Raw genomic sequence first — 12110 nt, forward strand, 5'->3', positions numbered from 1 at the left:
AAAAAAACGCCCCACTGAATACCATTGGAGTTGCTGTTTGCGATCCCACATGAACATCACCATGAATAAACGTTTATTTTTCAACACCTGGTACCACTGTATGCTAGCTAACCTTGAAAGGGATAAAAACCCCAAGATGTAAATAATACTTCATATGGAAGTTTCAGGCAGAAGACATTTTAATGCATTGCTTTACAGCAGTTTTTGGGAAGTGTCTTAAAAAAAAGTCTACCGGTATCTTACGTAAGTTTTTGACTCGACTGTATCGACAGTATTTGTTTTTCCCCAGAAAACAGTAAAAAGGTGGGTCGTCTTATATTCCAAAGAACTTGTACTTGTACACAGGTGGCGCCAAACAACATCTTTCCCAAGCGAGTCTGAGCTTTTCTTTCTATCACTCACGCACATACTCCTACCCCAAAACAGGTCTTGTGGTCTTGTGGTATGTAGGGGCGGAGTGCACATCGGACCGATAATTATTGGGCTGATTGAGCGTTCTAGTTGTACCAAATGCTCTGCGATGGGGGGGAAATCCATCGAGTACACAAAAAACCTTATCAGCCACCTGAAATGCCAGCGCCACGGCATTTGAGAAGTGCAAAAAGTTTTGCCAAAGACCTCCGTGATGTCCCACCGGCTGCTCGGAGGACCTGCCCGAATACAGTGCACTTGCCGGGCCACAGCAGGTGGCTCTCTGCTCTACACTCTGGTTCTCCTGAGAGTAGTCATGATATTTCATGAGGACTAATCAACTCATCCTAATTTGTTCCAGTCCTTCTTACCTCCAGGTGTGTACAAACTACACTTAAATCTAAATTTAAGGAGGTACATCTTTAGTTTGTATGCTATTTAAATTTGCTAAACCTCCCGTATTAAAATACCTGACAGAAATGATTCCAATTTAGATCACAAGTGACCAAATTGTACACTTCAAATTGTACCCAAGTTGGGCTTGATTGTTAGGATGATTGAGAAATGAAGGACTCTCTTTCACTCTGCAGCGAATGTATTGGGTTCTCCTGAGGCCCTTGTTACACATGTTTGCAAAAGTATGTCAAAATCATTTTTGCGTAATCCTGCTAGATGACAAACTGCAATAAAACCATAATAAAAGGCCTTCAGAACTCTGGAAAAACCACACAAACGTGATTTCCCAGCACAGTTCTTCAGCTCGCCATGCGTGGTAGACGTGTTTTGCGTCTGGAAGTGTGTCATTCCTCGCGTCCCTGAAAGTCCTTTAGCAGACAGCTGCAGTCGTTTTTTGGAGTTATTCCGCGGCGGTTGGGGCCGGAAGCCTTTCTCTCTAAATAGACGTCCGGGGACTTGGTATCTCGTTACGCCGACATGTTGCAGCGATTACGCCGAGCTCTCTCTCCGTGAGCGTGATGTCACCGCCATGTGCGCCAGACGAAAACCATGTGAGTCAGCGCCGTGATCGCCAATTCCACACGTGTTGCCTCGCGCTTGACTCAAGAAGTGAGTCGGCACGGTTGTAAATGTGCTCCCCCCCCCCATTGCTGGAGAGCGAATGTAATTTGAGTTTCCATTATTTATTAATAGCACTTTTGTTGTTGCTCATGTCCTGATCTCATTTCCTTTAGTCATTAGCGCTGTTTGACATCAAACCCAGCTGGCGGAGCGGCGACAGAACAAGCTAAAGAGCCTTCTTAACAGTGCCGTGTTTTTACTGTTAAGCTTTTCAAACTCCAATAATAAATTAAGGCTTTTTGCTGCGCTAAACATTCACGCCGGTGGCTGATGTCATGAATCTGCGGCTTAGATTGAAACTGGCTGGGGGGATTCATAAAGAGTCTGGTCTCGCAATAAAAAGGATGTGGCGTGTGTTTGCGACTCCCGCTGACCTCCCCGACAATAAGATCCGCCGCCTCGGTCTAGCCGGGAGCGATAAGCGTCTCGCAAACTCCCGGTGGCCCCCGTGATGTTTTTTTCATTTGCTTCCTACCTATTCATCACGCCAGCGCTCCTATCGCCGCATTGTGGCCAGAAGCTGTCCCTCCATGCATTGTTATGCTAATGCCCGCCCTGTGTCTCCATGCAGGCTGAGGCTGTGTTATGCTAATGTCGTGTCATGCTAATGTCACAATGTGGCAAGCCATGGATTACCCGGCTGCAGGGAAATGCAGAAAATAACCCTTGCTTGTTTTGTACCTGAATGAAATGTGACAGTGACATGTGAAATGCTAACTAGCTGCCATTCCAGCTCTGCACGTGTTCTGTTGTCACATTGTAAAGCCCTCTTCCGGTTGTTTCCGCAGGACGACAGCGATGGGATCCCGTGGTCGGAGGAGCGCCTGATGCGAAAGGTGCTTTACCTCTCCCTGAAGGAGTTCAGGAGTGCACAGAAACGGCAGCTGGATGGCGATGGGACCACAAACCAAAATGGTGAGTTTGCATGTCCTTGTCTTGTCAAAAACTCCAAATAATGAACTTTTATTCATTTTTGGGGTCAAAAAGTCACTGAAACAGGTTCTCACAAACCAGACCAGCAGGTGGGGCTATCATCATAACCGTGAGGGGTGGCACCAGGCGTGGCAATACATGAGATTGTGTCTACGAGGGCAAGATGAGATTTTCACATTACTTTAAAAAAAATGGTGCAATGAAAAAATATAAAATGTATGACAATATATTTAAATATATATATATGACAATATATTGCAATCTGCTAATGTAATTTGTACTACGTTACACTCTTCTGCGCTCTGTGTGTATGCTAGCTGCCCCGCCTCGAACCCACCGAGACAAAGAGACCGTATAACTGACAAAAGGGCTCACTCCGTTCATGCCGTTGTTGTATGGAACAAACGTGCTAGGTGCTGAAAGCAATGCACAGAGTGAACTCTCTTCCTGCCTGTTTGGAGGCGAGAGACGAGGAAAACAGACACGCATGCAGCTGGCAACATATTGAGGCCAGCAAATTAAGGAGTTGAGTTGATTTATTGTGTGATTGATTTAACTTATCGTCCCAGTCCTACTGCCCAAGAGATTTTTTTTCTGAACGAGAAATCTTTCATGTTTTTCTTGAATCATTTTAATCTCGTGAGAACATGAAACGAGGTTGGACCACACACGGACAAGACGCCATGTAGAACAGTGATGCTCCGCACTCGCACCGCAGTCAAGGCCTAACCTGCCAAAACTACACACGCCTGACATCGCTTGGATGGCGTCGAGTCTTGTAGCCTCGCAGCCTCGCAGCAACACCGCAGGAGCGTGGGAGCACCCCTCTTTGTTTGACACGGGCGTCCCCCCCACTAACTTTCCGACTTGATAAAAGCACCCGGCCCGCCAGCAGGGGAGGGATTTGAACTTCACACGCACCTCAGAAGCTATTCTCAGCTGACGCTAACACAAGCCAGACGAAAGGCAAAGAGAAGATAAAAAAACGGGAGCCAGTCAAAGTTTGCGCCCAGCGAGCAAGCAGGAAGCCTTGTTATCGTCTACATTTTTGGCATCCATTGTTTGCACTCTCTCTTCACTGCAAAGTCACACCTTTGCCTCCTCCTCCGTCTTAAGCGTGACTATCTGGCTTCTCCTGCAAAGCTCCACGGGGCCCTCTAAGCCCCTGTGGGTAGCTGACCTTATCGCCTGAGTAAAAATGACTTGTTAGAGCAACCGCTGTGGGCAACCCCACACTGAGTTGGTGGGCTTAGAACCAGAACCGTAGAACCATGCATACATTTCATGCATATCACCCATGAATATGAACTATTTTAAGACGTTGCTTCTCGCACATTTCCCATTGGGACATACTTCATGTCCAAATAGTTTCACATGTGACCCAGGTTCCCAAAGTGGGGTACGCCAGTTGTCAAAGGGGAAACGTTTCAAAAATAAGTTAAGTTAGTGCACGTCTCACGGGGCGGTAGGAACGCAGCATGAAGTCTTGCATTGCTCTGTGTGCATGATGTCAACAAATAAGTGAGCTTGATGATTATTTTGTGCGTTAAGAGTGTTTCATCTTGAAAATTCCATTTTTATTCTCATCCTTGCACGCTGCAGAGATGAAAACCTGTCAGCGTGAGTGGGGATTCCCCCGAAAATGAGACTTTATTGTTGGTGTTTTTGTACTTCGGATACTGCTTTATCGTGATTGTTCAACATTCCCCTTCAATGTGGTTCATTTAAATGAATAATGAGACTTAAAGGAAAACGGATTTGGAATTGTGTCCTTATGTGACACGAGAACGTACATGTCTTTCTCATTTCTGTGCGTTCTAAAGATATAAAAACAGCTAAAAAGAGACAGTTAATGTGTGTCAGAAGCAGCCATCTTGCCATGTTAACCCTCGCCGCTGGCAGGTGCCCGTCATGTGTCTCGCCTTCTCTGATGGCGTTCTCTCCTGTTGCTTCCGTGGGCAGTAAAGGGGTGTCCATTGCACATCAATAAAGCGCCGGGTGCTCCCCTTTTTCCCCACTCCCTGTCCACGCAATATCAGTCACTCTCGCTGAAGCGTTCTTCCTCTTCCTCCTCCTTGTCTAGCCATCTCTCTCCGCACAACCCTTTTTTAATCCCTCCGCCCCATTCCCCACCCAACCCCCCCAGCCTCTCCATCTTCCTGAGTGCCTCTGATGGAGAAGCTGGATGGTGTCCAACGGCCAGAAGGAGCTTCCCATTAGTCTGCCTCCGCTTTCTCTCTGTCACTTCCTGTCTCGTGTCCGTCCTCCTCGTCTATTTAATGCCCTTTAACGGTCTTTATTTTACAGTCTGCGCTAAATAAGAACCACTGGCGAAGGCCTGAGCAGCTGAAGGGGTTGCTTTGATGCTATAGATTTACCGTCTTGACCCCGCACACCAGGCGCGCTGATTGAAACCCGCTTTTGTTCCGGCCCGCGTCGTCCAGGCAAAGCAAAGATGAATACTGCTAACTTCTACTTCTATAAATGTTGGCCCTTATAAAACCTGCCTTTGTTTCTTTCCATGCCACAATCTTGAATGCACGCATGCGGGCGGCGGCGGGGGGGGGGGGTTCTATTTTAATGAGCTTGTTTACAAGACGAGGGAGGGGGGGATTAAAGTCTAAAAGTCCAAACATTTGGGTTAAATTGTGCAAAACTGTTGACTTAATATTATGAAATTACTAGCATATGTCGGCTAAACTAATTGCAAGTAAGCATTTCATTGCCGCATGTGCAGCCCCCTCGCCCCCAATTACGCACGCCGCAGCGTTTCTTTTTGCATTACACTAGCCCGCTTTATTGATATAATAAACAAATGAATCTTCGCTCAAGGGATGGTCATTACAGCACGTAGAATAGGCCCCCCCCAATCACAGCCCAATGATGTGCAGTGTTACGCTACGCACCTCTGCTCGCTCCCTCCCTCGAGTATTTCAGGTAAACGTTGCGAGGCGACGGGCTTAGTTAAGCACGCATAAATCTGATTAGCGTCAGCTGTCGGGACTCGCATCACTTGCTGTCGCCCCCATCAACCTCCATCGCCCTTGCAGCTCAAGGAGTTCGCACTCCAAGCCCCCCCCCCCCCCTCGCCGCCCTCCTCCCTCCATCTGCAGCCCAGGACTTCCAGTGCTGCCCCTCACACGGGCACTCATGTGCAACGTGCACATGTCAAACAATCCGTTTGGGAAGAGACGAGAGGAGTTTGGGGGGTGGGGGGCTAATGAATGGGCCTCTGCTTGTTTGTTTGCGTTCTTCTGGGACGTCAAGCGTCTGCCATTTTTTTTGTCTCCCAGAGTACAATTAAAGCTAATGAGCTTGTTCTTCTTTGCACCGGGTTTGATCCATAAGGCTCCCCCTCCCCGAATGTTCATCTTGATCTAAATTGTTCTGGGGGGCCACATTTTCAGAAAGCAAAATGGCCGGAGGTCAGGCTCAGCGATATCATTTAATTTTTACCTCACCAAAGGGTTAATATTGATATTTATTTATGATATTGTCATAAATGGTGATAGAAGAAATGTTTACATCTTCTGCATCAGTGGCGCTTCTGCACCTTCTGTTCCAATATAATGTCTGTGCTGTTCATGTAGTTTTAAGAGGCTAAAATTACCGTAAACTATCATCAGGGGGTCAAATGCTCATTTCCCCCACTTAGAATATTGTTTTGTGTTTTGTTTTCAGGACTTGAATTAAAAGAGCAATCAAAGTTTTGCGCTTGGGTTTTGGGTTAGAACATGAACCAGAGGTTTACAATATCCAACTTAACAGTTTATGAGATACTGGATTTGGGGTTTTCTTGTGCCGCAAGACCTCGCGAGATTAAAACGCACTTGGCCTGGTACGACAATAAAATAAATGAAAATGAACTGGATCATTTTGAATATATTGTGGCTGTATATTGTCTGTTTTCCTCGTCTGCCGCCTCCAAACAGGCAGCAATAGAGTTCATTCTTGCGAGATCATGTGACACCCCGACTAGTCAAAGATCCTCTGAGGCAGGAGCGTTCTGCTGTTTTTAAGGACCCGCTGCTGTAGTTTCTCTGACTTTTATCTTGCAAAAACTAACGACCTACTCCAAAAAATGGTGCACACGTCCCAACATAAGGCTTTCGTGCCAAGCGGGACATTTCCAAGTGCTGATTCACGGCCAAGCGTGTAGACTCGGCGACTCCTCGGCTCAAACAAGAAGCGTTGCTCGGCCTTACTCATCACACTTGTTAACTTGACTTCCTGACCGCAACAGCCTTCCGCTGATGACTCTCATAGCTCCACGTTCAAGTGCTGACCTGTCGTGAGCTGTGTGAGATCACATCGTGTGTGTTCCGTAAGATCAAAGCCCAGGTACAAACCTGACTTATCGTCACAACATTCCTGAACATGTTGATCACCTTCGTCCACAAAAGCTGATCCAAAGTCAACTTAGCGCTTTCTTAGTAGTGCGGATTAACCAAGGAGTGGGCAGGTGACACCTCAGGCAAATGGAATTCTGTAGGCGGTGACGGCGCGACAGTCGATAGCGGGTGGTGGAGTGATGCTGGAGTATCGATACTTCCAATACCAGCTCTTTCAAATGTGATGTAATGTTTGTCTGTTGAAACAATGACTGATCAATCGAATAAAGTTTTCATTCTTAGAGGAGTTCTTAATAATCATTTGTTTTAATGGTTTTATAAATGCCATTAAATAGCATTTTCACACGCAATACCGGTCAAATGTTTCAGGACACCCCAATTTTTCCAGTTCTTTGACATTCAAGTGGTTCAAGTCCAGTGAATAGCTCGAAATGGCACAAAGGTAAGTGGCGAAGTGCCCGAGGTTAAAAAAAACAAAACAAAACAAAGGTAAGGTTAGCAAAAGTGAAAAATAATGTGCATTTCAGAATGATACTGTCTCAGGGACCACAAAATGGGTCAGCAATGTGCAGAAATGGAGGTTGATCAAGCCTCTGCAGTCGGTGCAGCTCATTCCTGCAGGTGTTCTTACTACCTCCTCTGTCTGCATACAAACACACCGTGGTACTGTACCCTCGTGAGCGTCAGTTGAACAGCACTGTACGGGACAAAGTCATTTGTTGCTCCAAAAATGGCAAGAAAAAGGGAATTACCAATGGAAGACATTGGCATGTTGTAAAACCTTTGACTGGTAGTGTAGTTTATATGCTTCTGTCCTTGTTGTATATATTAGCTTGTAATTCACCCTGCTACCTTGATATACTGTATTACGACATTATTCATTTATTCACATAGATCAATAAAGTATCTTTCATTTTTTTAAATGTTTTTATTAATAAATTAATGAAATGTCTTGTATTGTTTATGCTATGATATGAAATACGTTGCTTCATCAAATTTACCAGACAAATGAGGTGAATTTTCAAAAAACATCAGACCGGTATTGCCGATACCACTCTGAATTTGACTCGGTATTGTAAACGAAATCACTAGTGCGTCGGCGGCATGGTGCTCCAGCGCCAGCTGGAGTGATGGTTTGTTTTTACTGGACCAAATCCAGAGCCAGCATTCAGGCATGGATGCCCCTCGGACGTCGTCAACTTCCAAACCTTCACCTGTCCCGTTTCCTAACCTGTGGCGGCATCATTCTGTCTTCTGAATTCTTTGTTTTATCACGCACGTTGTCTGTAATGCTCTTGTTAAATCACCGCGTACGACACCAGACGGCCTTATAAAGTTATTCAACTTGTGATACCATTTTAATACGCCTGTCGTCCTTATTTACCAGTGACTTTCTACCGCCCCCCTTCCCACCCGCTATACTTGACCTCATTTGAATTCTCACCGCCGGTTTTTGCCTTTGATTTAAGAAAGTGTCTTAAGGGGGCTTGCTAGAGTTGTTAGCCTGCTGAATGTTTAATTAGGCTCCTTGCAGTTGGTAGTTGTTGCACCATTATCTTTTGCATTTCTTATTCAGCGTTAGATGCTCTTTTAGCACCGTCTCATCACCTATTCCCTAAAAGTGAAATGTATCCTTTGAAGCTTAAAAGTGTGTGCTATTTTTCACCAGTGGTAAATAAGTCTCAGAGGTGCCACAATAGTGTACTGGTAGTGTAGTGTGTGGAATGTAGAAAGTTTAAAAGTGCTTTTAGTAAATCCTGCTGGGAACATGCCGTTTAGAGTGTTTAGCAGCATATGCGGGATCACATGTTTTTGACTGAAATTGGTGGCGGATGGATCGGCTCATCCCTAGTTTTGACATACTGTACAAGCTGTAACTGTGCACTTGTCCGGTGCAGTGGAAGCCATGTATTACATACAGTCAATGGAGGACACAACAAACGCAACACCAGCACAGCTACAGTATGTGAGCTGCAGTGCTAACACTACATCACACTTTAAATTCAAACCTGCAGCTCCCATGTCTGGACCACACAGTTGGCGGAGCTCCGGCTTTGTTTTAGGAGGTGTTGCGAAGCCTGAGGAAGAAGGTTTATCCCTTCACGACGTCAGGAACTTCGAAACGAGTGTTTGAGAGTTCCTTCTCTCAAAAGTGGAACAAACAAGTGAGGGAGATGACATATTTTTCTCATGTTTAACGCTTATAAACATGCTCTAGGGACTCTGTACTGTTTGAACATGATTAGAAAGCCACTTTTGTATGAAAGGAGACATTTTCATTAAAAAAAGTCTAGTGACTGTCGATTTTTAAAGTGATCCTGAACAATCTCGTTCTCCCTATTTTTAGGCTCCTTAGCCAACGGGCAGCTAAATGGATCCGGGTCATTGGGCAGCCACAAAGATGGCTCTTCCGGCCTGGACGAGAGCAGCGAGTTCTGCGAGGATGGCCCGGCTAAGAAGAGGTAAGACTGGTGTCTGCATTGTTGCTTGGTAGTTAAACATACAAGCCACTTGTGGGACCTGCTGCTTTTGTTCATTGTCTGTTTCTCTGTAATTCCTCTCCTGGGGGTGTAAAATCAAGTTTGAACACCAAAAGCAAACATTTGAATATTGCTGCTTTCAACTAATCCATCGTCTGTAAACCCTCCTTTTCTCACTGCCCTTTTTTTATAAGCAGCCAATCTACTGTAGGCTGGCAGGTGTGTGTGTGTGTGTGTGTGTGTGTGTGTGTGTGTGTGTGTGTGTCTGATGGTTTGTGTTCCCTCGTGCACATTGACAGGCCATCAAAGCGAGAGTGTAAAGCAAGGGGCGGAGTCTGGGGGGGGGGTGCTGAGGCGGTAGCAGGCAGCAGATGTCCGTCTGTAATGAGGAGCCCATACCATACATACAGCCTCCATTCACGCCAGCACCTGCCTCCAGCCCTCCTCGCCGCCACCCGATACTGTAAATGTGGTTCCGTCATTACCAGCTTGTCTACCTGGATGTCAAACAGGCTGATGAGAAGTCTTTTTTAAAAGGAGTCTGTAGACTGCCAGAGAATTAAAGTCCAAGGTTAAAACCCCCAAAAAACAAACCTGTTGTTATTTTTTTTTTTTTTTATCTCAGCGTCATGCTAAGCAAACAAGCATTTATTTATCCATCCATTTATTTTTAGGTTTAATTAAATTTATGTTCAAATATGATATTCTGGAGTATGCCTTTTCCAGTTCTTACTTTCTTCAGAGTTCTGATTTGGATACGGTTTCGTATCCATCCATCCATCCATCCATCCATCCATCCATCCATCCATCCATTCTCTTCAGCTTATCTGGGAAACACTGGCATAATTATTTGGAAACCATTAAGAGAAAATTTGAAACACTTTTTTAAGATTATTTAAGATTTTCTTTTATATATTTTTAGAATATATTATATTAGTAATATTAGTATGTGTACAGTAATAATATAATAATATATATCTATAAATATTATTAAATACAATTATAATTTTGTAAAACCCTAACACCCCTTTTTTTAACTTCAGTTTACAATCAGTCAACGTTTGGTTCCTCCTTTTTTCAATTTTTAATAATTGCAATATCCATTTATCCACTGTCTATGCCGCTAGTCCTTACTAGGGGGTATGCTGGAGCCTATTCCAGCTGACTTGGGGCGAGAGGCGGGGTACACCTTGGACTGGTCGCCAGCCAATGACTGCAATATCTTGTCATATATTTTTTCTTGTTAAAATCTCATCTTGTTTTTGTAGACTGGGTCTTGTGACACCCCTCCTATGTTTACTGTCAGTCCCCGCTTTCTTGGCACTATTTTTGTTGGGCCTTTTCCTGGAAATGGCTTTCTTCTTGCTTCTGATTGGCTGAAATGGCCTCACGGTTTGGGACTATAGCACCACCTGTTGCTTTGGCATTTGGCATACGCTTGACATTAAGTGTACTGGGAAGGGGATTTTTGAAGGAATAATTAGGAGCGGCGACTGACAGGAAGAGGAAGTGACCTGGTGTCTTGTAATGGAGCAAAGCATAAACAGTCCTGCAAAGGGAGGGAAGCCGTTGAGGCAGTAAGGTGCAATCTGGACGCTCGAGCTTCTCTTCTTGGCCAGAGTGTGGAGTGGAGTTCAGCTGGAGGCCACCCTGCTCGGTGGTTTTCATTAGTTTCACTCTCCACGCACACCCGGAGCGGGATGAATGAAGAAAGGCTTTCTATCTGATGCTAATGAAACACAATCCCAGCCAGTACTTGGCAGCACCCTCTTAAAAAGTGTGTGTGTTAAAGTGTGAAGGGTGACTTGGGCGCCCTGGCATGGCCGTCCCGCACTGTTCTCCAATGATGCCAGCAGCTTTTGCACCTGGCGGCATTTCCGCTTCCAAGTCGCACTGTGGAGAAGAGGATGAAGGGGATGCAGAGCGTGGATGGAGGGTGGACAGAAGGGACAGGTGCGAGCGTTTGTTGAAATTTGGCAGGAAACGTCCTGCTTTTAGTGTTTGAGAGAGAGCGTGTGTTTGCCTTCCCATGCTCCTGAGATTTGCGGCACAAACAGACTGGCGGCAGAAAACTCTTTTAAACATGGCCGGCCTGTTGAAGGTTGCCAACACGCAACTTCTATGCATCATCTCTACCTCGGCTTACTAACCTACTTTTGTTTGCTTTGCAAGTACCGCCGTTTTTGTGGCTTGTACTCACAGGTAGGGGTGTCCATCCATCCATTTTCTTTTGCTTATCCTGGTCTGGGTCACAGGGGCAGCAATCTCACTAGGGAAGTCCAGACTTCCCGCTCCCCGTCCACCTCTTCCAGTTTCACCGGGAAGACACCAAGGTCTTGGTGTCCTCCAGCATGTCCTAGGTCTACCCTGGGACCTTCTCCCGGCTGGGCATGCCTGGAACACCTCACCTGGGAGGCGCCCGGACTAGATGCCCGAGAATGGGGTGTCCCGATCCGAAAATGAGATTATATCGGCCTGCATCTAAACTCTCAATACAAGCAGTCCATTCCAGCACTTCTGTCCAGCAGCAGCCCTTCTATTCAGCATGCAGAACCCACGTGATCACAACAGCAGCTTGTGCTAGCGTGTTGGCGTTGGCATGAGACACACGTTGCTTATTGTTTGACTTCCTTGATTCTGAGTGCCTAGAGGAAGTCTGACGTAGCGCATCAAAGACGAGGTGCTCTGTTATTTCTACACCTAGAATGTGTGAACATGAATCATATTGGTGGTGCACCCTCCTTTGCATGATATCATTGCATTGCAAGTATTGCACTCAGCCGACCGCTAAGTTAAGCTAAACCTTTTAGCTGCTTCTTCCTCGTTGGTGTTCGTGGCTGTTTCTTCCGGTTGGCAA

General features: G+C 45.7%; 1 protein-coding gene across 1 annotated transcript in view; it reads left to right on the forward strand.

The window, feature by feature from the left end:
• jarid2b (jumonji, AT rich interactive domain 2b) overlaps window positions 1-12110 on the forward strand; it is a 94285-nt gene that overhangs the window by 50341 nt on the left and 31834 nt on the right. The window contains 2 exon segments of the mRNA XM_054762859.1: window positions 2277-2403; window positions 9121-9235. Coding sequence (XP_054618834.1) covers window positions 2277-2403; window positions 9121-9235 — 242 coding nt within the window.

The sequence above is a fragment of the Dunckerocampus dactyliophorus genome, chromosome 20 (genome assembly GCF_027744805.1).
Source record: "Dunckerocampus dactyliophorus isolate RoL2022-P2 chromosome 20, RoL_Ddac_1.1, whole genome shotgun sequence".
NCBI classification, from domain to species: domain Eukaryota; kingdom Metazoa; phylum Chordata; class Actinopteri; order Syngnathiformes; family Syngnathidae; genus Dunckerocampus; species Dunckerocampus dactyliophorus.